The 27,187-nt window shown below is 44.9% G+C and overlaps 1 protein-coding gene across 1 annotated transcript in view; it reads left to right on the forward strand.

The window, feature by feature from the left end:
* The first annotated feature begins 13,948 nt into the window (after positions 1-13,948).
* The window catches only part of PPARGC1A (PPARG coactivator 1 alpha), a 369,697-nt gene continuing 356,458 nt past the window's right edge, over positions 13,949-27,187 (forward strand). The window contains exon 1 of the mRNA XM_086464231.1: positions 13,949-14,035. Coding sequence (XP_086320357.1) covers positions 13,949-14,035 — 87 coding nt within the window. The remainder of the gene's footprint in view (positions 14,036-27,187) is intronic.

The following is a 27,187-nucleotide window of genomic DNA, read 5'->3' on the forward strand; positions in this document are numbered from 1 at the left end:
TTTTGTGCCACAGTATGTCAGTATTGTTTTGATCAAAACATGAGAAGCCATTTAGTTTCCCATTAAACTGCTGTTTTATTGACATGGCAGTAGTCTAATATTTTAATATTGCAGATGCTTAAGCACACTGATAATGACATCAGTATAATGCATATGATGTTGATCCCTTGCAAACTTCTTTAAATTATGTAGGAAATTGTTTTTAAAATGAAATGAATGCAGATGTTTTTGGAGGATGCTTTCTTCAAACATGCTCCTAGTTATTTCTTGGACAGAACTGTACTAAGGTGTCCTGTGAAGTGTCTGTGTGGCCAGTTAGAAATGGCCCCACTGGGCCATGTTCAGATGCAGTTTAAGGTCAGTGCAGATAACGGCACCGGTGACTCTGTACGTCAGATTACGTTGCACCATTGTAATTGCGCAGTGATTTCTAGTGAGGTGTGACTTGACAGCATCTTCAGTTTGGGAAGGCTAATCCTGTGTGGAATTTGTAGTAAGATTTGATCGGGGGCTGGAGCACCTCCCCTGTGAGGACAGGCTGAGAGAGTTGGGGTTGTTCAGCCTGGAGAATAGAAGGCTCCGGGGAGACCTTATGGTGGCCTTCCAGTGCTTCAAGGGGGCCTGTAAGAAAGATGAGGAGAGACTTTTGGTCAGGGAGTGTAGTGATGAGGGGTAATGCTTTCAAACTGAAAGAGGGGAGATTTAGATGAGACATGGGGAAGAAGTTCTCTCCTGTGAGGGTGGTGAGTCGCTGGCACAGGTTGCCCAGAGAAGCTGTGGCTGCCCCCTCCCTGGCAGTGTTCAAGGCCAGGCTGGATGGGGCTTTGGGCAACCTGGTCTGGTGGGAGGTGTCCCTGCCCATGGCAGGGGGTTGGAACTAGATGATCTTTAAAGATCACTTCCAGCCCATTCTGGAATTCTATGATTTAACATACCTGGACACTTTCAATTTTTCCTCTCCCTGCAATACACTGAGATTTGGTCCTTCTGGGAAAGAGAAGCTGGGGCAGCTCTTGCTGCAGCAGGTTCCCCTGGAATGGGAGCAGTGTGCTACCATGTTGTGAGGCTGAGGCGAAAAAAGGTTATGTTTGGGAGATGGGAACTAACCTTCTCAGACTGATCTTAAGCACTGATATTTGGGGTATCCTTAAATCACAGCAGTTGGCTATAAAATGACTTGGAATCAAATAATTTGAGGATTTTCTAATTCCAACTTTTTTTTTTCTAAAATGCCATTTATATGATGGGGAATGGAGAAATTTGAAAACTTTTTCATTAGCAACAAGAACAGTATTGTGAAGGAAAACATGTCTGAGGGTTAGCATTTGAGTGAGTTTATAATGCACAGTGGGACTTGCGAATCTGCCTCAAGTTCGATAAGGAAGTGAGGGAGCGGGGGATCTCCCCGACTTCAGGCGTTGTGGGATGGTGTGGACCTTCCTGCCCGATGAAATGATTTTCAGTAGGAAGGAGGGAGGCTGACTCTCCATAAAACGTTGAACTGGATTAAGTGTTCTGACTGCAGTTACCAGAGCTTTTATTGAAAACATAGGGATCCTGAACTTCTTAAGCAACTTGGTTTCGGACTAGTATTCCTAAAATACATGTGTGTCCCTTCAAATTCCTGCTCTAGGGTAACTTGGGTTCAGTGTGTGGGGTTTCATGATGGCTTGCTTGTCCCCCTTTTGGGGGGCAGAGGGGGCTGCTTTGTGCAATGCTGAAAAGGGGCTGCTCCCTGGGTAAGGATTTCTCTAGTACTCGTGTGCAGCTGTCAGCTAAATTTCGTAGAACCGCTGTGCAACTTCCCTAGGCATGGCAGGGGCCACGAACACCGGCCGTTCCCAGCATGAAATCCTTGGAGGACCCCAGAACCAGCTGGCACTAACGACAGTAGCGTTGGTACTCGTGAACAGGGGAGCAGATGGCTGCGGCTGTGAGTGGAACTTGACACGGGAGAGACTTGGGCCTGGCTTTCTCTTTTTTTGGTTGTCATACCCACAGACTCAGCTTGGGCTGTGACAGCCGACCTGGGATCTTTCACTCTCCTCTTATCTTTGCTACCAGGAATGCAAATACTAGAGGCCAAGTTAGTGTCCTCTGACAGCTGCGCAACCCTGCCATCTTCCAATTAAGTCGGTGACACCTGTGCCATCCGCCGCAAGGCACTGGGGTGCACTGGTGTCACTGGCTTAATTGGAAGGCTGTCGGGTGTCCCAGCTGTCAGCAGGGACAGAGCAGGCCCGGTGCCCTCTCCCTCCTGGCAGCATGAACGTGAGCTGTGGGAAGCAGCTTGGCTGTTGGGACCCCGCTGGAGTTGGGGGGCCAGTGCTTTGAGGAGGTACTGAAGCTCCCGCGTCTGGGGGATCTAGTGGATTTGACACCTGCGTGACATTTGTATGTGTCTTCGTGATTCCCTGGAAGACGCTGCTCTGGCTGAAGAACTGACAAGCACAGCGCTTGCAACACCAACGTTCAGGACTGAAGCGTTTCCTCATCCCGGACGGTGTGCGCTAAACGCACAGTTGTTCCGGCGCGTGCAGTCATGTAGTGGAGCGCGGCCCCGGGGCTGGAGTGTCTGTGCAGGCGTCGGGCGGTCACCGTTCTGCTGCACGGTAGTGGCTGCCGACGACCCGGGGTGTGTAAGGGCCCGGGGCAGCAGCGTACGGACTCGCCTGCATCACTGTGGAAGCCTTAGAGTTACTGCAAATTTCAATGTCTTGTTGGTTTTTTTTTGTTTGTTTGTTTTTTTGTTTTTTTTACTTCGATGTATCTTTAGAGCCATAGAGCAGTGGGAAGGGAGCCAGTTATCCAAGAAGTGGTGCGCTCTGAAGGAGCGATGGAAAGGTCAGTGTGGCTTCGTGAGAAAGACAGTTGCTAGGCCCTAAAGGGAAACAGTAGCAGGAGCTCTGCCCCTAACTGCAGCTGTCTTGGGGACACAAGGGATGCATGCAGCATGGCTTGGTTTGGAGAACAGCCCTGGTGTTTTCTAAGTTATGTGTTGAAAGGTAAAACCTCATTCCCGTTTTTCTGGTGGAAAAACTGTCAAAAAAGGTTGCCCAGAGAAACAAAAGGAGACCAAGGAGGAGGTGTAGGAACGAGGCCACGTTATCTATAAGCATGTGAAGGCCACTGCCTCCCTCTTGGGAGAGTTAAACACCCGCTGTCCTACCCATCATCAGAGCTTGGGTTTTGGCTGCTCTGCTGCTGTCTGCGGTAAATGGGGGAAAAAGTTTCAGATTGCAAAATATACGGGAGTTTGCTAATGTCAAGTGGAAATTCAGCATCCTGCGCATTTTGTTCTGTGAAGTGCCGCAGCTGACAGACAGGCCCTGCGGTGCTTTCTGCCGGGCTGTGGAGCGAGGGGTTCTGCTCAAAGTGTGTTGGCTGGTGCTGTTGTGCTGCGTTCCCGGCCTTACCGAGGTCGCTGCTCAGCATTTAGACTGCTGGCTGGGGTGGTTTGGAGTAAGGAGGAATCGCTCCTTTAGGGTCAGTTGGTTGTCTGCTTTGGAGCAATCTAAAAGGAAAAGCTTTCTTTACTTTCGCTGATATTTTTTTTTTTTTTTTTTTACCAGAGGAATTCTGGTGGCTTTTGAAAATACATGGTTTGTATAAAATAAACTATTTATAGTGCGGGATTTTTGAAAATAGAGAACGGGTTAGACGATAGGAAAATAGTACTAAGTGATTACTGAGGATTGTATTTTTTGAGGAGTGTCTTCCATCCTAATTGTGCTTCTGTGTAATACCTCAAAGCAGTAAAGGGCTAATATTGATGCGAGGTAATGTGTAGGTTTGTTAGATGCAGAGGTAGTTACTAACGACTGAGTGCATAAAGCTGTGTTTAGATCTGTGTCTGTGAAAGTAGTGACCCGTGTTTAGATTTGTAGGGATTTTATAGCGTTTAGAATTTTTGTCAGAGAAAAAGATAAATGGTGACATCATGCTTCGCTACGTCTTGAGCTCATAAAACCCCTTGAACTTCTGCTCTTGGGAGATCTGCATGTGCAGAAGACAGGCGCTGGTGTTCCTCTGGGGGTTGCAGGCACGTAGCTGCTTGTTGGGCCTGCGGTTGTCCCCGACGGTGGAGAGCTGTTGGTACAGGTCAGTTTGTGTTGCTGTGTTTGTACCGGCTCGGTCAGCTTTGCGTGGCAGAGCAGTACCGCCATTTCTGATTGCCTTCTCCATTTTTGCACTGGGGCTTGTGAAACAGCATTAGTTTGTGACGTGTAAAGCAAAAATGCTGATATTAGCTCTCTGTGTTTCATTTAAAAAACACACCTTAACAAAAGTCAAAGGGCGGTGAGTTTTCCTTGCGTCCAGTCAAGCTACAACTACTCATTTGTAATCAGACTGCTATAGTTTTCTTCACTTTCTGACAGTTTAGCAATAAAAAGCCATGCTGCACTGTGATAACTAGGAAGCAGTTGTATTCTAAAGTACATTAATTCATTCGCTTACTGTAATTTGTGAGGAATAGCCATTTATCTTGCTTTTAGAACAGCTGAAGGTTTTCATAATAAACATCTTTTACTATTAGAAGCATAATCTTGTATGGGTGCTCTGTTGACCTTTTAAAATCATTTCACTTCAGGACTGTGTATGTGACACAAGATTTATGTGAAGCAAAGAGAGAAAAATTAACTACTTGGTCAACCTACTTCATTTTTCTACTAAAGCATGGTACACTGGCAGCTCTCTGTGGCGGTGTGCCTCCTAGAGCTGCTCTGGTACAGCGCTGGGCCTTGGTCCTCAGTAAGACAAATGTCAGATATGTTTGAGCTTGAAATGAGCAGCTCGAAAACCAGGATGAAGCCATTATGCAAGAGCCCTCTTTTCACTTTCCCTTTCGCCAATGACAAGCTTGGGCTGCCTCCAGTTTGCACTGATGCGCTGGAGAGAAGTGGTTGGCATCAAGGAGATCCCAGCTTCCAGTATCAAGGGATTAAACTAAGTACGGTCACGGCAGTACAGTAACATTCCCGTGGCAGCGGTAATAGACTGGCTCTGCTGAGGGGGGTGTTCTGGTTTTGCAGTCTCAGCTCGGATGTGGTAGTTTCTCAGGAACACGGAATGTATGTCGGACAGATGATAAAATAATTTTCATTGTGTACATCTTGGCTCTGAGTGATTCTTGCAGCTTTTTCCAGCCATGAAAGCTATGCAGTAGTTATGTTGTATAGAAAAATAAAACACAGCACAAATTAATGTTGATAATAAATATTTCCTGTGGCTCTAAACATTTATTATTTTGGGTCGGTCTTCTTTTAGCTAAAGTAGGCTCTTGCCTTCCATTTGCTTTCAGTGTTTATTTTGTAAGCGTATCACGTTAATGGCCCCAGCCTCGTTGCTTCCCGCAGCATAAACAACAGACACTTAAGGCATTGAGCGCTTCCTGGGCTCCATCGGCTGGAGGGTTGCTGGTGGACCTATTTCCTGACTGCTTCGTCTGTTTAAATATTCAGCCATGTAGTGAAACCGCTTCTGCTGTATTAGTTACCAGTTTTATCCCCCAAAATATCAACCTTTTCAGCTTTATGGAGGGGCTAGTGTTTACTATCAAAATTCACATGTAGTCTTAAAGAATTGCAAACCAAACTCGACCTTTCAAACCTTAGAATGGTGTCTTTGAGGCTGTTCCATTCTGCATGTTGAATAACAAGTAACTGATAAGCCTTTTACTATGGCAGGGATAATATTGTCCTTCTAAAGAAACTGATGCGCTGCGAGCCTTTCCTGCAAGGCGTACGGTGGGACCAGCAGCAGCAGCAGCGGGTTAAAAGCGGTGCGACCCACGAAGTGTTTCTGTGAGCAGCTAGCTGCCCAGCAGGGTATCGCCAGCTTTGTTCAGACGAGTTACTGGGTTACGGCAATATAATGGAAGCAAACTTGAATTCCTGCTACTTTTATGTACTTTAAAAAAGTAATTCAATTAAAAGCAAAAATCAAAGATGAGAACTGGCAAGAATTTAAAATTCCAGGCTTGGTGTTCCTGGTGTTACGTGCCCTGGTTGGTGGAAACAGACATTGCATTTTCACTAAATTTACGGACAATGAACAGCTTCTGCCTATAAGCAAACTGGTGTTAAAGAAAAGCCCATACAAGAATGGAAACAAGAACAGTAGAACGTTTATTGCATATTGGACGGTGGAGCGGGGCTGTGCTTGTGGAAGCTCCTTGTGGGACTCGCTGCTGTGTAAATCCACATGCTCTTCAAATCCCTGTTCTCCACGTTCTCGAGCATCGTCAAATACGAGGTGAAACAGTGACGTGGTGGCAGTTGTGGTTTCTCTGCAGCCTGGAGAAATACTGTCTGTTTCTGGAGGAGAATTGTGGACGGAAAAGCGAATAGGAAAGTACTCAATTGTATTAAACGGCAATGGCCCACTTCATGATCTCCTTCATAATCATATTTGTTCTTCACACAATAATCACCTGCAATTAATATTATTTTTGCAAGTAAAGCTTAAGAATCCAACTGTTTGTACTCTACTGCCTTGATAGGAGACTAATGTTTAGGGTCTCATTAGGTACAGTGAGGCTTCAGAAATTAATTTGCCTTTTTTAGCAGTCTCTTGATCAAACTAATTTGATTATAAAAACTAGCTGGGCTGTCTAGACTCAGAACTTCCTAAATTAGCAACAAAGTCAGCAGCAGATCTTTGTTCTTGCTACTTCCAAAACTTCAACATTAAAAAAGTAAAAATTTGCAGAGGTGTTCTAATTGCCTCTCATTGCATTCACTTTAGCCCGCTTTAAGAAAAACAACTATTTTTTCCCTTGATTTGGAGTGATATGTAACAGAAAGGCCGCGTGCTTACAAGCTGTGACACCATGCCTGGTACAAGTGCCTGCCTAGGTTTTCTCCTGGTGAGTTTTGGTTTTATTAATTGGATCAAATAGGATGATGTCACCAAAGAAATCCAAAGTTAATGAGCTGTCAAATCCCTTTGAAATATCTATCAATTATTTCTGAGGGTTTGCTGCCTCTTCATGGTATTTCTTGTGTAAAAATGGAATTCTGTATTGATCAAAGCTTGTCTCGGGACTGTGCAAAAGGCAGTGAAATGCCATTTCCCCGAGTTCCGCAGTGTGTGACTGGGAGCGTTTCTTCCTCCCCCCTCCACGTGCCCCCCACACGACAGAGCACATAGCACCAAAGGAGTGGCCAAGTATTTTTTGAATGTCTGTAATACACCTTTGTAATGACATGCTGCTGCTTTATCCATCAGCTTTGAATAATGTGCTGAATGATGAAGCCTCTTCTCTCTTTCGTTTGAGCGATGACGAGCGATCTCGTCATACCCTTCAGTACATGACTGACTAAAACGGTGGTGAAGCTGCTCCGTTTGTGTCACTCACTGTCTCCCTAATGATCCGAACGTACCCAGCAGCAGGCAGAATAGCTGTGGGGCTCTTCTCGGATGGAAAGACGCTTAACTAGAGGCAGAGACTTGCGGCAAGCCAGCCATCTTGATTCCTGCTAATTTGGGTTATTCTAGGATTTCCCCCCTCCCCTTTGATTAGTTACTTCATATAGTTACTTCATAAGTGTAACGACAGAAATGTTATTTTTGGGAAATTACAATCTGATAGGGCTTTAGTAATTTATTTACATTGTTAATTGGTGGTGAGAGACTGTAAAAGTTACGAACTACCTCCTAAGTTCATGCCTGCCTACATTTGAATGGCGTGTATTCACTGGTCGCTATTTATAATTTTGAGGGTATTGAACTGGAGATTACTCATGTTGAAAAGCTGCTGGAAGGTCTGAACTAGGAATTAATTATCATAGTGGCTTCATTTTGTTAACAGTCTCATTGAAAATATCTTGCTTGCAGGACAATCAAACTCATCAGTGTTCTGCTCTTCCACTTCAGTAGACAAAGTTTTAATCAGTGGCACACTTGATCTTGCAGAATTCAAGGAAAATAATTTCCTGTATTTTTCAGATGAGCAAAAATTCATGTAATCTAGCTTTTAAACTCCTGGCACTTTTTTTTTTTTTTCTTTCTTTCTTTTTGAATAATCAGCTTTCCTTCATTCAGTTGCACATTTCACGTAACTTCAATTATCAAGATGACCCAATGCTTAGATGGGATTAGCTCATGGATGAGGAGCAAGCAACTGAAGCTGAACTCAGGCAAGGCAAATAATAGACCGATGGTGAGATCAAAACATTTTTTGAAAAATGTGCCATTTTCTCTGAAGTTGGATATTGGCAATTGGTCTGTGCATTTTCGATGGCTTTAGAGAACATTGATGATGGTCTCACATAGCAGCATTTCCCAAAAAAATACTTTTCTACTGTCCTCTTCTTGGAGCTGCCATCCTATCTTAGCGGTCAGTCATCTAGCTTCAATTATCTCTTTATCTTCTGGAGGAAGCACACCACCATATGCGATCTCTTCACCATCTAGCAAACTTACCAGTTATATTCCAGGTCTGGGTTTTTTTCTTCAAGACTCTTCAACAGCCTGGACTCAGCTCTGGGATGAAGACCACGAGTGCCAAAGCCAGTGCCAGTTATTTCTTTGGTGTAACTGAACTTTCTGAAATAAGGGTAAAACTTCTCTGTGCAGTAACCGTAAGTACAAGATGGTATAACAAATTTCAACAGTAACCAATAATCGTCTAGAATCTCACTGCCTTCTGCCTTAATTGGAAGGACCATTTCTTTGAGTGTTTCTTCTCCCGCCATAGACAGTGAAGACCCCAACACAATACTGCTGCCTTTTTGATGGGAGGGAGGATGAGCAGGTGCTAGTCACCTAGTTCAGCGCACTCTTTGAAAGTATTCAGACATTACAGTGACATGTACAGTCATGAGAAGAAAAGCTGGCTCTGATAAATTCCTATACCACCACCATTCAGTGGATGGAAAGTATCTATTTGCCGTATTTTGATCAACAACATTAATTTTCCTGAATGCAATTTTCTTCCAGCAGAACCTTGTATTTTTTGACTGGTGGCGTGTAATTGAAGTTTGGGAGCGGTATTCCAGGATACTTTAGAAAAGCTGTAATTTGATTAATCTTGATCTATTATGTTAATATTGGAAAATCTGCATGTGTAGCTCTTGAGGTTGAGGCTGAGCAATCCAATGTGGGGGAATTGTTCCAAGAACTCCAGGTCTCTTGGGTAGCTGGAACTGGGCTGTCCAGCCACATGAAGGTGAAAAAAGCCAGCTGGATTTTAGCTAGAATACAGTGAGAAGCCAATGAAAAAAAGCAGAACACTGAAATGGTGTTTTAAAGGAGGCTGTGGTTGCTGTGTTCTCATCTGCTGGTGGTTTCATTCTCAGTTATGTCTGACCTTACATTTTTGTATTATAGACACAGGTTATCTTGAAAGTTAAATAGAAAACTAAACAGTCTGAAATCTCCACTTACTTCTGCTGTAAGTGGGTTTTTGCTCCTCTGGGGCTAATTGCTTTTATAAACATTGTCTAACAATGTTGCTTGACTTTTCCAAGGTTCTGGTACTTAAACTGTTGATCTGCTCAAATATTAAAAGAATGTAATACCTAGTTCCAGAGGTGTTCATAAAGCAAAATGAAATCGTTTGACAGAAGGTGCTAAGGAAGCTTTAAAGTATTAGCCTAATAGAAAACCTATCAGTGGACTTTTAAAGCCTTTCCTCTTCAGTTTTTATGGACTGTCTTAATTGACTTTAAAAGGCTTTTATGCACTTATGAGGAGGCTAAGTAGAAATAGTCTTTTTTTTTCACCTGCAAATAAGATACAGTGACAGCTCCTAACTTTATTTTAGAATATGTGATATTACAGGCTCTTGCCCTGTGAGAAGGGATTTTCAACTAATGAAGTCTAGTAAAGTCAGGAATAAAAAAAGTTACATGTGTCTGCTAACGCTGAAAACTTGGAAGAAAAAAAAGGTGTCAATGACGAAAAAAAGAATAGTACCCATAAACCATTTTGAGGTATTTATGATTGCAAGCTTTAAAAATAGTGGGGACCACAGCACTCAGTTTAGATGCTACACTGATTATTGGAGGGACACTAAACTGCCTAAACAAAATGTACAGCCGTGGAGTATCTCTGTGTCGTAGAACCTTAATTTAGAGGCTACAGCTGAGTTGACTCCTGATCCCCTTGGGACTGTTACGATACAAATCTGTCTGCTTGGAACATACAAGTTGAAGGTTACTGTCTTTTCTATCAAATTCTTCATATGCTTCTCAAACCAAAGACCTCTGGAAGCCTTGCTTTTCAGGGAACTTTTCTAGAGATCACTCTGCGTTTAAAAAAAAAAAAAAAAAAAAAATTAAAAATGCATTTGTGATGCTCTGGCTTTTGCCTGCAACAATGGGGTACGTTCACTCTCGGAGAGGTCTCTCCCAAAACATGGCGCTCAGTGGTACCAGGTCTATTATTGGCTCAAACAGCAGTCCCTGGCCTTAGTCCTGGCTGTGCACCAGCCTCGGGGGGATGAGGATGTGCTGTCTGTGAGAAGACAGGACCAGCCTCAATTTGGAAGCTTCACCCTGATTCACCTTATTCTCGTACCAGTCAGGCTTTGCAGGTAAAAAACCCTCAAACACCCACCCCTGCCCCCAAGAGAAAACAGCTTCTAGCTTATTTAATAGACTTTGAAAGTCTTTAAGCTGAAAACATGGAAGCAAAGAGCAATCCAAATTAAATTCTAGACTATTTAACAAGATGCCATTCCAGCTGCTTTACTATGCTTTACCTGGCACATCCAAACTGCACAGCATTATGCTGTGTGCATCTCTGAAGAGATTTCAGTCATTTTCCCTGTTCCACCTGCCCCAGGCCTCTGCCTTTCAGCACAGGTGGAGTATCAATGGTTATCCTGAGGTTACTTTTGTTATTCAAACATTTCCTGGGTTTTGCCGTTTCCTCCACCCCTCACCAATCCATTTGTTTCAAGTTCATTACAAGAGTTTAGTTCATCTCCACTTGACTCCTTCCTGCCCACAGGACTGAATACACTTTAGCATCTTTTCTCTGGAGCTGGTGGCACACTGGGATGGGATGTTGGACAACGGTTATTTGTGGATTTTGTTATGTTTGGTTACACACTTCTAGTAATAGAAGTAACGTACAACGTTTTCTTGCTTCATCACCAACGTCGCAGTAACACTGATGTTGGTGTGCTAAATGGTGCGACAGCCAAACAGGTTATTAGCCATTTCGGTAACGGCTGGCTGGCCGACAACATCGACAAATGGTCTGGAGGAGCAATACGGAATGCTGTAAGGAAGTTTTCAGATCTTGTTTTGCTGCCAGCAGAAGTGTGCTCTGCAGAGGCCATGAATAGGTTCTCAGTAGTTCACAGCTATAAGCACAGACTGCGGCTGGATCTCCATTAGTAACCGATCACTGTGCAATTAAGCTTAACCTCCTACCAGTGATGGTCCCCCAGGGGCAACTCTCTGAACTTCAAATGAAGAGATTTTGAGCTAGAGCAAATAGTTAACAGCAGGATGAGGAACAATGTTTGAAGGAAAAAGATAAGAAAAACCCCCAAACATTTAAGAATAATCTGTTTTGAGGCTTTTAAAGAACATTGCATTGGAGGGGCAGAGTATGTCTGTCACTAGAGGAGAGGAAGTAGGGCAAATGCCACCTACTGAAGTGTATAAATACATCAGGTATTAGGGAAAGGAAAAAAAAAGGCAAAGAAAAACAAAAAAGGAAAGAGGAGTCCAAACTGTGTGATTTTCAGTTCAAAATGTAGGAACTTAGGTTCAAACCATAGAATTTTATAGTGCAAACTTTACCTGAACAGAATAAATAGCTCAGAGGTCAGGCTCTGCTGGAGTGCAGTCAGGATGGAATGCACTAAGACTTAACATGAAGATGAAACAATCAATGTCAAGTTGCTTAATATTTTAGAAGTGAGATGCCTTGAACGCTGACCCCTCAGAGAGAAGGGAAGAAAACAATTCAAGAAGGATGGTGAAGTAGAAAGGAATTTTGTAGCTTAATTGTTGCTGTTAGAAATGTTGAAATAAATGCTTAACCCACATGAAGTTCTGTGGGCCACTGATGAGCAGCCTTAACAAGCTGATGTCTCTGAAGGAAAATACTGGAGCAATTTGAGAAACAAATAATTGTGGACATAGTGAACACCTTGTTTCTGATGTAGTTTCCATATCCTGTTGCTGGGAACCTTCCTGCTGTATTTTTACCTGGTTTAGGGCATGATGAAAGGTTCTTTGACCTTGTCTGGAACAGAGCTGCCTGTCAGAAAGGTTCCTCTGGATGATGAATTTGGGTGTTCTTGGGCAGCCTTTGTTCAGACAAAGTCAACCCACATCGAAACCCTGAGTTTCTACTACACTTGGGTGTGTTTCATGGTATGTGGAGACTGATAAAAATAAGACTTCCTCAACAACTAGAATGGTCAAAGGATTCTATGGGTACTACTAAATGGTAGTTTCTTCCTTCAAGTATCAGGCGGAGGGGAGTGAGGAGCTTCATTGGGCCTTTAATTAGAGCTGTGGCAGAACGCTGTCTCTATTCATTTCCACTGCTTGCTGTGGGCTGTTAGGACTGTGCTGGGTGCTGCTCAACAAACCACTGGCCCTTCCAGTAATCATCTGGAAGCAAAATTAATATTTTTTAAAATGAAAACCACATAATATATTCTTACATGAAATAGAACAGTTATTCTGAAAAAAAAAACCACACCACCACCTCCATTACTTGCTTTCCATTCATAACTACCTGAGGCTTGCGAGATCAGCGTTAGTGGAGGAGCAGGCCGTTCCTGTCGTCAGGGCCGCGCTGGGGGTGCCGCTGTGCCATCCGGGTCAGGGACGCCCTAGGACCGCGGCAGCGCGGCCGCTCGGCGCCCGGCAGACACGTTCGCACCCCGACACGCGGCGTGGCTGCGCGGTGACCGGCGCGACGGCGGCTTGCGGGCCGCCGCTTCCACGGGCCCTTGCGCCTTTGCACGGCGGCTGCGGCAGGAGCGGGCGGCCGGATGCGCCTTTGCACGGGCGGGAGGGGGTCACGTTGCCGGCGCCACCTCTGCGACCGCTGACACGCTTAAAATAAAGATAGGAAAAAAATCCGCTTTTCTCCCGCTCCTTCAAAACGGGGTGCTGAGGAGAATACCCTCCAGAAAAAAAAAAAACAAAAAAAAAAAAACAAAAAAAAAAAAAACGGAAAAAGCGAAGGAAATTGTACCTGACAAGACGGGGACCCGCGGGCGACGCTGAGGCGAAGTTTCCCGCGGGCGGGAGGGAGGGAGGGAGGGAGGGAGGGAAGCGGCGCCCCGGCCCCTCGCCTGGGGCGGCCCGGGCCGGGCTCGTGCCCGTGCCCGTGCCCGCGCACCCCTCGCGGGCCTCAGGTCGCCGCTGGGAACCGCGCTCCAACTTTCCAGGCGCGGCGCGGCTCGGCTCGGCGCGGGGCGGAGCGGAGCGGGGCGGGCGGGGGAGGCCGGGCCGCGGCCGGGAGGGCGGGCCCGCCCGCGGCGGCGCTGGCCCGGCGCGGCGGGGGAGGACGCGCGTCGCCACTTGCCCGCTCCTTCCCCGCCGCGGTGCAGCCGCGGGTCCTGCAAGCGCCCCCTTGTTTCTTTGCGCAGGCCGCGCTGCCGAGCGGAGACGGGGGTGGGTGGGGATGGAGAGGCCGCCCGGCGCTGGTGACTCAGTGCCGGGGTCCGTAGCGCAGCCCGTCCCCGGCGGTGGCGGAGTGAGCGCGCGCACGTGACGCCGGCTCGGGCTCCTCGGTGCCTCCACAAACAGAGGCACGCACAGACACGCGCTGCCCTCGCCTCCATCCCGCCTCGCTCGCTCCCGCACGCTCCTCTCGCACGCACCGCGCGAGCCGCCGCCAGCGCGAAGCTGTCGGCGCGCTCCGCGGTGGCAGCACCAGCAGCAGCGGCGGCGGCGATCGCGCAAGAGGCAAGAGTTTGCGAAGGCTGCTGCGTGCCTTCCCGAAGAGGCTGCGCGCCCGGAGGATGGCTGGTTGCGGGCTGTCGGAAGACGCTTGCTTCTCCTCCTTCTTTTACAACTACACCTCCTCCTGGGAGACCTCCTACAACCAGGTAAGAGGTGGCCGGTGCTGCGAGGCGCGCTTGCCACCGCTGTGCCCGCCGAGGTCCTCAGGGGAAGCGGAGGTGGTGCTAGTGTGTGCGGGAAGGGTCTGGAAGTGCTTCTGTTTAGCGCGCGTGTGGGGGGAATCAGCCGAGGAAAGACATGAGAGGAAAGAGCCCTTTTCCGTGTGCCTTTCGGCCCCCTTCCCGCCGCCTCCGCCCCTCCCGTGAGGCAGAGGAGCGGGAGGAGGGCAGAGGAGCAGCCGCCGTAGTGCGCCGAGGGCTGCGCGTTACCCGGGAGCAACTCGGGGCACAAGGCAACTCGAGCGAAGCGTCCCCGAGCCTTACCCTCGGCTCCGCTCGCCGCCGTCCCCCGCGCACCAGGGCTCCCCGCTGAGGGCAGCCAGGCGAGTTTGCCGGGGCGGGGGGAGTGAGTAGGCGTGCGAGAGGGGGACATCCCCCCCCCCCCCCCCCAACCCGTTCCCCTCTCCCTCAGAAACGGCTGCATTCAGCCTCGTAATTTCGGATCCCGCCGAGATGGTAATAGTTCGGCGTACTCGCCTCTCCTTCTGATTCCAGCCCCCCCCCGCGCCCCCCCCCCCCGTACTTAACTTTGATGACTGTGCAATGCAGGGCGCGCAGCCGGGTACCGCCGGCTCCTCCGGCCGGGTCGGTCCCTCCCGCCCGAACCGCGACTCGGGCCGCTGGGGGCGACCGGCAGGCTGGTGAGAGGGAGTGGGGAGGAACCAGAAATCGTGCCTCAGAGGTACAGAGCTATTCCGGGAGCCTCCAAAACGTCTTTAATTAAATAACTGCTGTAGTCTGCTGCCCCCGCTGCCTGCTTGGTGGAAGTCTACAGGCACCTGTCATTTATAAACTACACCGGTGGTGTGTGTATGCGTGTGGAAGGGGGTTTCTGGTGCTGGGTGAGAGGAAAAGTTGGTCAGCGGGTGGAAGCGGGCTGCGGAGCGGGCGGGAGGCGCCCCCAGCTGTGGCGGCGGCAGTGCCCGCGCGGGGGCGGGAGAGCCGCCCGCGGCCCCTGAGGCGGCAGGGGGCTCCGGGGCGCTCTGCTCCCCTCTCCCTCCCTGCGGGGGGGGGGCAGCGCCCGCTGAGCTCATGGAAAACCGCGCAGCCCACAGCCCCGGTTTCCAGGAAACTGCAATCCCCAAACTCGCAGTTACCAGTTTAAGGTTACACCTCGCAGCGAGGGATCGAGAAACCGCGCGCTCCTCCCCGCCTCCAGGAGTTAATAACACCGGGCGGCGAGGAGAGGGGCCCCTCCTCCGGCAGCAGCCCGCCGGCCGGGCTATCGCGGTGGGGCCCTGGAGCCCTGACAACCGCGTCGTCCCTTCAGGCAGTCGAATAAATAGTGATCTCTGGTGTCCCGGGGGCGAGCAGGCACTTGCCGGGCTCGTCTCGGAAGGCACGTCGTGCTGGGTGCAGCTGCCTGCCGAGTTCGCCGCTCCGGCCAGGGCGAGAGCCTGCCTGGCGGGGAACGAGTCGGGCTCGCTCGCGCTGGGGAGAGGGGGGTTTCGTGTGGGGAACAGCCGCGCGGAGGCACGTATCGAACCCAGGGCCGCTGCTGAACTGCTATCTCCCTTTGCGCCGGAGCCCCCCTGGCTCGGTGAAGTCGTCGGGTGTCGCCGGTGGCCCGGGGCGGGAGGGCGGCAGGTGCGCGGGGGGCGGCGGCCGCTGGCGGGTCGGTAACGGCGGCCGCCAGCTGGCGGGTGGGGGGCCCGGAGCGGGCCGGGCGCCGCCCGAGAGCGGCCGCTCGGGGCGGGGGGTCGGAACGCCCGGCCCTGGCCCTCGGCAGCACGGCCTGCCCGGGGGCTGCGGCGTAAGTTTGCTCGGCGCTTCCCGCCAGCGGTGGCTTGGGGCGGGCGGTGCTGCTGAGCCCTGCCGGTGTGCGTTCCTCTGCGCATAGCGGGTGCACGCACCGGTGCCGGTGTGTTTGTATAGCGGAGAACGGACATTGTCGTCCTGCTAAATAGGAGTCCCCGCAAGTGACTGAGATTTAAGAAGGGCTTGTGCCTCGTACAAAAGGCAGGCAGACGTACGGAGACTCCTTTGAAGCCGTCAGAGGAGGAACGTGGTTAGGAACGCAGACAATAAAATCAGGTTTAAACCAGTTCCTTTATCTAAAGTTAGTTTCATTCTGTAGCGAAACAGTTCCGTTAAAGGCTGTCATTGTGCAGTGATAGGTTCCCTTACATTTCTTTTCAGGAGAGCAAGCCCGTATCACAATGGAAGCAGGAAGAATTACTGACGAATCCAGAGTTGATCTATTCTAAATACCGATGTTGAACTGTATCTAAGGGAAAACGGGGGAGATAATTCAGGATGCAGAAGGTCTATTTATAGAAGGACTATATAAACTGTAGGATATATACACAAAGTTGAATTAAATATGCATGATTAGGAAAGGAGTTTAGAAGGAGAAGGTGTAATCATTATATAGCGTTACAACGGGAACAGATGAGCTTGCAAGACTTTCCAGGGTGAAGATGAGAAGAATATTTAAGATACATATTCTTTCTGGTGCTCAAGGCTCCTTTCTATTTTCATCTTTTGCGTATTACGTTAGCATTTACATCAGTCAAATTCACCAGCTGAGGATTAGCAGTAGATGTTAGTCTGAATATGAAATCAAAATGAATATGGGATTTTGCTGCAAATAGATTTTTCTTACAAGTTTTAACACTTACAAAGGCAGAGTTGGCTTAAATTTGACAGTCAGCCGTGTTCGTGTTTGTTTGTTTTTACCTGAATTGCATTCAAAAAAAAAAAAAAAGCTTGCAAACCATTTCTTCTTGCTAAATATAGCAATGTAGCTGAAGCAGGGTTTGTTTTGTATACTCCGTTTAAAACAAAGGAGCAAACAGAAAAACTTTAAAATAAAGTGCTGAGATGAGAAGATGGGTTGACTACTGGAAAAATAATTTTTTATTCCTAGATCAATATGATGCACTTTCAACATCTAGTACGAGGTAAAAGGATCCCGTGTATAATATCAATAGCGGTTCAGCCATAGCTTACTAAAAGAATCTTTTCCTGGCATCGCAAGGCTTTAATGAGTATAAGTAATCAAAATAAGAATTAACAATGGAACCAGTCAGGTTAAAGAGAACAGTGATTTCTTTTAGAAGCATAATATGCTATCTGATGATTTTGAAAGCAGAGGTAGGACATTTGCGTTGTAATTCAGGAAGGCTGAGGTGCGTTTCAACCTTATGTTTTTGATGCATTATTTCAGTTCATTTTTAAGCACAAGATGATATGTGTTATTTGTTGGTGATATTCTTGCAAGGAACTTTTCCCATTGCATATTAAATTCCAAAGTGCATCACAGAAAAGCTTGTATTGAAAATATTATGCCTGGAAACTTGATTAAGTCTGTTTTGAATCCATTTCTGAGACAGTCTTCCAGAAAATGAGGCTCTGATAGTTACAAATAAGGCTTTGCATTACTAAGAAGAACTCCAAAAAGATTGACTATTCTCCTGAAGTTTGCTGTCTTTTTGTACAGTTAGTTTAGTACAGGGACTTAACCATTATGCTAAATTCTGGACTAGGCAAACTTGTAGACTTAAATCCTGAGAACCGTAAATAGTGGTTGCATAAACTTACTTGTGTTGTCTTGCCAATGCATGTAATCCTGAGGCGAAGGAATATCCAGCAGATTTCCTGTTGATTCTTTCTGTGATCTGCATATATAGACCATCGATAAACATTCTACTTTTAGTTCTTTATTTTGTGAATACGTGTCCACTGGAAACTTCCCGTGTGTATCTTCTGGCTTACTGAAATTCTCTCTACATCTGTTTCTTAATTAGTAGTCATGAGGAAAGAACAGCTATTTCTCAGTGCTGCAAAAGGGGGTATTCAGCCTTGCAAGAGCAGTAATATTCTAGGCATAACCTGTCCATGCTGAACTGGCAGCATTATTTGTATTAATTATTTTTCACTCTCCAGTCCAGAACTGGGTACGTTGTTGTGTTACTAATCTATATGTTTGGGAAGTACTTGAAAATAGTTTGAAATGTAGTTCATGAATGAAATACTAAGACTAAGTTGTGAATCTGGATACTGATTTTAATTTGACCTCAAGAATATCCCTGCAGTATAGAGGTACAATGAGAGTATGCTGCCTGCTTACTGCCATTATTTCAGAGATTTTTCCATGCAACACTGAGCTGAGGGCTTGTTACCTGGTGCCGTCGCTTTGTCCTGTGTTTTCAAACGTGGCAGTGCATTATATGACGTACTTTCACAGAATGTATTCTGTGGCTGTAAGTCAGTGAAAGATGAAGCTGAGAGCCAACTTCGTGGCTTGGCTCTTTGTCTTTGGGTATGCAGGGACAAAAGTACCCCAATGCAGTCAAAGCTTTCTGCCAGTATTTTTGGGGAGCTGGACTGAATGTAGTCTATTGCTTTTATGCATCTTCTTCTTTTAACTAGAATAAGTCCAATGGCCACTTCTATTTTGGTTCATAGCCAGTGAGACTTTTTGGCTTATTTTTGTTTCCATGGTTTCTGGATTTTTTTATTATTGTTATTTGAATAGTAGAACTCTGAGTCTGTGCAGGTTTGAAAATACGCTAGATGAGTTTGGGTTAATGCACTGTGCGTGTCTAGCATATACTAAGTATGTATGGATGTGAGGATGTTGAATGAGAGGTGCTATATCAATCTGCCAAAGATTGGGCAGTGCACTTTATGATTTTTGTAGACCTTTTTCTTTAGTGGAAGAAGACTCAGTCGATAGTTGTACACTATTTGGTCATGAAAACCAATGGAATAAAACCATCATTCAACTTCAGTTGCGTTTTAGCAAAGCCTGTAACATCTCTGCAAATTAAAAGGACATTGTCAAAACTAAATTAGTTAATAAAAAGCAGCAATCCTGGTTTAGTATTAACAGAAAAGACCTGGTAATTAAAAAAAAAAAGTTCATCCTGGAATTGAAATTTCCCTGACTTCTCTGTATCCAAGGGGTGTTGTATGCTGGTGCACAAAGTGAGGAAAATGGAACACAGTAAAAATGAAAGTGAAACCGCAGAGACTTATTTTCTTGGCATCCCAGCAAAAGATAAGCAACAGGATAATGAGGAAGATGTGGTTTAGTAAAACAGGTAACAGACTTAAAAAAAAATGTTGTTAAATGTGATTTTCTTTCCAAGATCAATGCCTTAATCAGTCATTCAGCACAGTAACTTTGAGAAGTGTTTTCTGCTGGCAGTCTCTTCTGGCAAAAAAAGCATGGTTTAAACTGGGTGCAAACCATTTCCTCATGCCCCAAAGCAAACCAGCTAAATAGCGGTACAGTAGAGCACAATAACATGAGTTTAAAGCATATGCAGAAAATGGGCAAGATGTTATTTTTGTATCTGAGTTTAGAAGAAAAGCTCACGTGCAAATTTAAGTTAGTTATGGCTGTGATGGTCTAGTGCATTTTAGTGCTTTGTACTTAAGGCGGGATTTTCGAAAATACAGTTGTGTTCATGAGAAATTGTCAGGAGTTCTAGCAGTGTGTTCTGTAGGAAGAGGGCAGGGAGTTCTTAGCTGGTCAAATGTTCATGTGGTCTAAGCAGAAATGTAAAAGTGCAGGGTTTGCATTGGAATGAGAATGGGGTCATCCACCCTTTGTACTCATCATCAGGGAAGCAGAACCTTCTTCCAGAGAGACCATAGGAAATCAATGAGTACACTTTGCTAGTGTAGAGATAAATGTGTACTGCAGAAGGGTATTAAATATAAAAGGGCAGCAGTAAAATGATTTACTACATGAAGCAGTGGAACTTTCTTTTGGTCACCTAAAAGGCAATTTTCAATTTTTGATAACATAATTGTATTTTTTTAATACTAATAACTGAAAAAAGCTAGCAAATCAGCTATTTCGCGGGGATTTGAGGTATGTACTGTAAGCTAGGAGAGGCTTGTGTACAAATGGCAGCTTACTTACAAATAAATACATGTATTTTAACATATTATCTGACATTTATCGTTTAGATTATAATAATCTGATCTGACTTACCAAAAGTTAATGGGTTTTTTAATGTTTTTCCCTGAGGCAGTGTGGATGCTTGCGATCCAGTTTGTCTCGCCATGACCAGAAGGTATCACTGAGGGATACCAGCACGACGGATGCACATAGGAGAGAACCTGACGTACATTTAGGTGTAGAGGCTTAATGAAATGTGGAAGAGCAGGTGCACAGTCCTAATGCGTCGGTGGTTTTTTTATTTCCTCTGATGTGTCTGTTTGCTGTGTGAGCAAATCTCCTTGTGCATTTAAAATCTATAGGACTGTAAAATTGCTAAAAGGATGGAAACCCACTAAGTCTACAGTATTTTTTGCCGTAGACTCTGTGTTCTCTACAAGTGGCAGTTGAGATTCCCCTTCTGGTAAGGAGCCGTGTGTTACTGTCTCTATTCTAAAGGTAAAATTAAGGTGAAGAGAGATTAACAGCAGAGTGACCCTTGCTGTCGATATGGCACTTGTGACGCTGTTGTCCTAATTTTAGAAGGAGAAGTTGGGCACTCTCGGTTGCTTATGAATTCACTGGGACCTGAAATGAGCGGTGTGACTACACTAGCACTTTTCTTGGGAGCAGGAGTGTGCTGCATTCATCCTGACTCTGCTGGGCTTTGGTTACTGTTGTAGACTGGTCTTGTTGCAAATGAAAAGAATTCCTTTTGGATAGGACTGAACTGGGAGATGTGTTCCAGGACTACTCTTAGTGCATCTGAACTACAAATTGACATGCAACTAATGAGATGAGACCAGAGCTAGCGTGAAGTTAAATAATCAAAGAAACCTCACCCTCAAGTGTGTAGGGCGAAGCATGTATTTAGATATCGGATCCTCAGCACCAGCTGTCTGGCTCTTCCAGTCTTGCAGCTCTGTACTACTTGCTCGTGTAGACAGCCTCTGCCTGCAGTCGAGTTTTCCTAGCAGAGAGCCCATGAAAGCCCGTATTTGGGAAGCTGATTGGAGACTCATGGGTAGAGCAAGTCACCTGACATGCATCCTTATGTCGCAATCATAGGACCATTATTCTTTCCCTCAAAAAGGGGTAGTTTGTGTTGGCATGAAGAGAAAAGGTTCGTTTGATCACTTGTAATATAACACATGAGCGAGTAAGAGGCACTGGTATTTTGTCTCACAAAAGCCCTCCACATTTTTAACCCATTTTATTATTTGCAAGAGCAATTTAGTTCCTAATGTTAACAATGAGTGATTATGATTCTGTACTTCCGTTTACAGCATAAATTAGCATTTTGTTTTCCATTACAGCTTTTGAATGAGGAATTATAATGTATAATTTGCTGCAAATAGATGTTATCATCTCTTTGGATGTGAACAACCACATAAACTTGAGCAAATGATAAAAATGGAATCAATTACTTCTCAAATGGAAGTAGTTTACAAACCGTCACATACAAAATGGCAATAGTAGCTGGTTATTGTAACAAATAATTAGGTTTTTTTAAAACAACATTTATTGAATTCCATTGACAATTTAGTAATTGTTTATAGAATATTTATTTAACCATTCCCCTCACAAAATACATGCCACATAATGTATGCATTTTTTAAACTGCGGGTTGCCTCTGTAGTCCTTGTGCGAAGCTTTACTCATATATATTCACCAGTACAAATGTTCCAGAAGTGGAGTAGTGAGCCCTAAATCACATTGATGATGATGATTAGAGAGCTTCACAGTATTCTGGAATTAGTAGATCAAAATTGAAATTGCAAAGGAGGGAAGAATGAAGAGTATGTGTTGCATAGGCTGTATCCAAAGCCTGCTGAAGGTGATGTGAGATTTTCTTCCACTTTTGAACTTAGGATCTAGGGCCTGGTTATTAGAAGGATAAAGAAGAGGAAGAGGTGTTATTATAGTTGCTTGAATGGGTGAATGCTGTAAGTCTCTACTGGAGGGGAGGGTAATATTTTGTACTTTAATGAGTTACTAGTTGGAATTTTGCAAAACAAGTTTTCACTGTCAGTTGCTATGATATGTTTCTGTATTACACAGGGTAACTCATGCTGGGAAAAATACCAGTCCACAGCCAAAACGAATCTGAGAAACAGTCAAGAATCCGACTCATTCTCTTCCCCTTGCAGAGACTTGCCTCGTATCACTAAAGGACTTAATCTGAGCCTCATTTCCAGCCCCTTCCTTTCAAGGAGGCTGTGTAAATTCTGATGATTTTCTACATACCTGTTTGCACATGTGTTTGTTTCTGAGCTCCTAAAGCTCTGACCATAAAGCCACCATCTACATCACCTCCTGCCAACCTGAATTCACCAGCCCTTTTCTCAGTCTTCCCTGGTAACCCCCATTGCATCCATCCATTCTGTATGCAATATAAGCCCTGGTTGAACATATGTCTTGATTGCCCCCACCTTCTGTCTTACCCTTATTTAAAAATACAAACCAAAGTCCATACTGTGCTTCATTTAGTACTTTAGATTTTAGACGACTTCTTGTCCTTTTAAAGCCTTTGTGTAGTTTATCTTTTCCCTGTTTACTGTTGCCACCACCTCTTTCTGTTTATGACTGATGCTAGATTTGATGCTTGCTGGGTTGCTTCTCCTGATCAGCACTTTTTTACTATCCCCACACTCTCCCCTTTTACTTAGTAAAGTCATGAGCCCACTGAGGAAGATCTTGCAAGCCTTCCTGTACCTGGTCTCTTTAAAGCCATTGTTGCCTAGTTATTAAAAATGCATAAACTTATTTTGTGCTTGGAAAACTACGGAACAAGCTGACCGAAACCCAGTCATCACTCTGACTGCTGCATTTCACTGTGTTCATCTGTTGCTTGTTTCTTTAGGTTGGTATCTGCTGTCATACTTTGAGCAGTCTGTAGGTCAGATAAACAATAGCTTTTTATTCTTCTAATAATAATGATGTCTTGTCTCATTTTCTCCACTCCAACAAACATTACAAATGAAATAAGGGTTAAAAAAAAATTATGAAATGGGAATAGCATAACTTGCCATTTGGGGTGCTGTATTCAGCCTTAGAGCCTTCTTTTGAGGCCGTGGAGCTGATTGCTTAGGATGGAGCTTTCTCGTAATTTTATTTTTGGGGAAGATGTTGGTTGTGAAAATAAATTTACTTCTTTTCTCATTTTGACTAGAAGTCTGTTTGTTTATTTGGCTTTTTTTTTTTTTTTTTTTTTCAACTTTCTGAATAAACTGGCTTGGGTTGGGGCAGGGGGTAGATGTTATGAGACTATGTATTTGCGGTGAGGCTTTTTGAAGCTTAGAATGGGCGACTGTTGTAGTAATGATTCCTGACGGGCTGCTGGAACTTGGGTTTAGAAATGTGTCCATGCCTTCATAAAATGTATCAACGGTTGTCACGGGGTCCATGGACTGAGCAATTCACAATGTCAGAGGTGTATTTGGATTGTAAAAGCTCAACTGCAATGAGATCATAGAATCATAGAATGGTTTGGGTTGGAAGGGACCTTCAAAATCATCCAGTTCAACCCCCCTGCCATGGGCAGGGACACCTTCCACTAGACCAGGTTGCTCCAAGCCACATCCAACCTGGTCTTGAACACTGCCAGGGAGGGGGGAGCCACAGCTTCTCTGGGCAACCTCTTCTAGTGTCTCACCACCCTCACAGGAAAGAACTTCTTCCCCATGTCTCATCTAAATCTCCCCTCTTTCAGTTTGAAATCGTTACCCCTTATCTTGTCATCATACTCCCTGATGCAAGGGTCCCTCCCCACCTTTCCTGTAGGCCCCCTTGAAGTACTGCAAGGCTGCTATAAGGTCTTCCTGGGGCCTTCTCTTCTCCAGGCTGAACAACCCCAGCTCTCTCAGCCTGTCCTCGTAGGGGAGGTGCTCCAGCCCCCTGATCATCTTCATGGCCCTCTTCTGGACTTGCTTCAACAGGTCCATGTCCTTCTGGTGCTGACGCCCCCAGAGCTGGATGCAGCACTGCAGGTGGGGTCTCATGAGGGCAGAGTAGAGGGGCAGGATCACCTCCCTCGACCTGCTGGCCACCCTTCTCTTGATGCAGCCCAGGATGCCATTTGCTTTCTGGGCTGCGAGCGCACCTTGCTGGCTCACGTTCAGTCTTTTATCCACCAGCACCCCCAAGTCCTTCTCCGCAGGGCTGCTCTCAATCTCTTTATCCCCCAGCCTGTAGTTGTACTTGGGATTGCCGCGACCCGGGTGCAGGACCTTGCACTTGGCTGTCTTGAACTTCATGAGGTTTGCACGGGCCCACTTCTCCAGCCTGTCCAGGTCCCTCTGGATGGCCTCCCTTCCCTCCAGCGTGTTGACCTCACCACACAGCGTGGTGTTGTCAGCAAACTTGCTGAGGGCGTACTCGATCCCGCTGTCCAAGATAACTTACTTCAACTGTTTGTTTTCAATTCTTTTTCCCCAACAGCACATTGTGACTTGATGTGTCTGCTAAACTTTGACTTTTTGTTCTTGAAGCTTCTTATTATATCTGTCTGCTGCCTCTGTATGCTCCTAGTTTGCTTAGGCCTTGATCCAGCAGACCACTTAATTGCTCAACTGTAAACACCTCAAGTCAAGGGAGCTGCTTACAGCTTTAAAATGAGTTTGTGGTGTGTTGGATTGGGGCCTTAGCTATAGCTTAAGGACAGAGAACTTTGCTGCCTTCTTGTTTTCAAGTACTTGCCATACTTCCAGTACATTAGGAGTGTTGATGGTGATTATGGCAGTGGGAGCAAGAAAGCAATGAGGAGATCAAGGAAACCTAGTAATGTTTACAGTATTGTTCATTGGTAGTTCAGTCTCTGTCTTTGTTAAATGCATTCACAAGTAAAAGATGATTCCTCTTCTTCCAAGCAAAAAGCCTTGTGATGACATGAATAGGTAGTGCATTAAAATGCAAAATTATGTGCAGTGACAAAGTCACTGGAAGATACTTAAGGACAGGAAATTCTTTTTGGATTGTAAGCAAGGTTTAAAAAAAGAAAAAAAAAGATGGCTGAAAATATGTAAATGGTAAAAAAACCCCTGTAAGTAGGACATGGACACAATTAAATATTTAAGCGCTGTGAAACAATAAGTAAATGAACTACTGACCAAATAAATTCACAAAACAAAGGTAAGGTTGCACATCCAGCCTTTTTTGTTTTCATCCAAAAGACTGTTAATTGCTGGAGGATTAAAATAATGCATATTCAAGGATAGAAAGTGATAACAGTGTGCAGAAGCTTGGATGCTTCAGCTATACAAGAAACAGTGAAAGGAATACTTTCCTCTTTGTATGATGTCAAAGCCAAAAGAAGGGAGAGGGGAAAAAAAGGGGGAGGGGGTTGTGGTTCTTTGATGTCCCTTTCAGAATAAAAATAATGCTGTAAAAGAAACAGCATAATCTTTTTCTATTTATCTAAGTCCCTTTTTTCTAAAGAGTTAGGGCAGCATTGTTAATTGATTTTTCTGACACTCATAATAACAGTCGTATTAAAAATAATTTACAAAGGATTTTTTTTTCCGGAAGCTGTGCCCTGCAGAATCTGTTGTAGAAAAGTGGGTAGGGAGTGGATTATTGTACATCACTGTTCTCACAGAATTGTAATCTGCTTGATTGGTAAAATGCATGTTGTGCTTTTGTGTTGTCCGTTTTCAACCAGTGGTTTCTTTCCAGTAAGATTGCTGGTTTAGTAGTAACAGCATCAGGATATCTCATGCCCTTTCAGTATAAATAAAGGTTGTCCTAACAGCTGCTCAGATTGTGCTGGCATAGTAGCCGTCTTTGTTGGAGTGCCATTTTTTGGCTAGAATATTTTAACACACTGGAGCTTTTTCCTGGTTACCAATGGTTGAATCATTCCCAGCTGTGAAAACAGATGTGTGGGTTTTTTGGGAAGTAAAGTTAATCAGGGGAGGTATATGAAATTTTTTTTTCAATGGGTTAGAAGATGCCTTTAGAAAAGAAATAATTTTTTGTGAGCATGAAGTTGGACAGACTATCAAGACACACAGCATTATCATGAAAATTTTAGGCATAACCGTGACAAAAAGAGCCTGCCCATTGCTTCATTACCTCCTAAAACCATGTTAAAAATGAAAAGAGCTACTAACTATTTAAACTGGTAATTAACAAAGTTGAGACAAAATGGCAAATAAAAGTGACTGGTTTATCTTAGTGCGTATTGTGTATTAATATGGCTCTTTGGCCATTTTGTAAGGCAGCTCACAGTCTTTTCAAATCTGTATGGGCCAACACTTCACACGTGTTTCATTAATTTTTTTGTTCATCTTTGGCTTTTGTCTTTGAAAGGAATTATCTAGGTGAAAACTCTGCAAACTATTTGACATGTTTTAGACATTATTTTCCCTATTGAACACAAGGTATTTTTTAATGCAGGTATCAGTAAATGTGATTTTACTGTTTTCAGGAATGTTTTTAGATGAAAAAAAGAGCCATGCAAAATTTCATACTATGATGTGTAATTAAATCTTGTCACCAGGGAAGGCAGTACAAAGTGGAGATCTTAAATAGAAGATTTGTTGTTTGTTTGGGTGTGTGGGTTTTTTTTTTTTTTTTAGTGAAGAATTAATATTAGACAAAAAGCAAACAAGAGAATAAAAGGGCTGGCATATTGAGAAATATTTTATAAAAATATTAATTCTTTTGTAGTTTAGAAGATGTAAAGCAAAGCGGCAGGAAAAGTCAGAGCTGTATTTGATTAGAAATCAAAAGGTTATTAATAGTGCTGATTACTTCAGCTTAGTTATGTGTGCTCTAGTATTACTCTTATTTGTTTGCAACTCTAATCAAGCTCACTGTAAGCCCTTATCTTTGGCCAGCCATAGACATCATAAAAGGAAATAATTGTTTAGTGAGAAAGACTTTGATAACAGCATGACTCTTGTGTGGAAGACAAGGAGATAACACTGTCTGAATGAAATGATATAACCAAGGTAGCTAAGGTAATGAATTCTTTAGTGGTCTTGTCCTCAGCACTAAAATACACAGCAAATTAAAGATGTCTTTTCAAGAATCACAGAATCACAGAATGTTAGGGGTTGGAAGGGACCTCGAAAGTTCATCTAGTCCAACCCCCCTGCCAGAGCAGGACCACCTACAGTAAGTCACACAGGAACGCGTCCAGGCAGGTTTTGACTGTCTCCAGAGAAGGAGACTCGACAGCC

This window comes from Leptosomus discolor, chromosome 4, assembly GCF_034619465.1.
Source record: "Leptosomus discolor isolate bLepDis1 chromosome 4, bLepDis1.hap2, whole genome shotgun sequence".
Classification (NCBI taxonomy): domain Eukaryota; kingdom Metazoa; phylum Chordata; class Aves; order Leptosomiformes; family Leptosomidae; genus Leptosomus; species Leptosomus discolor.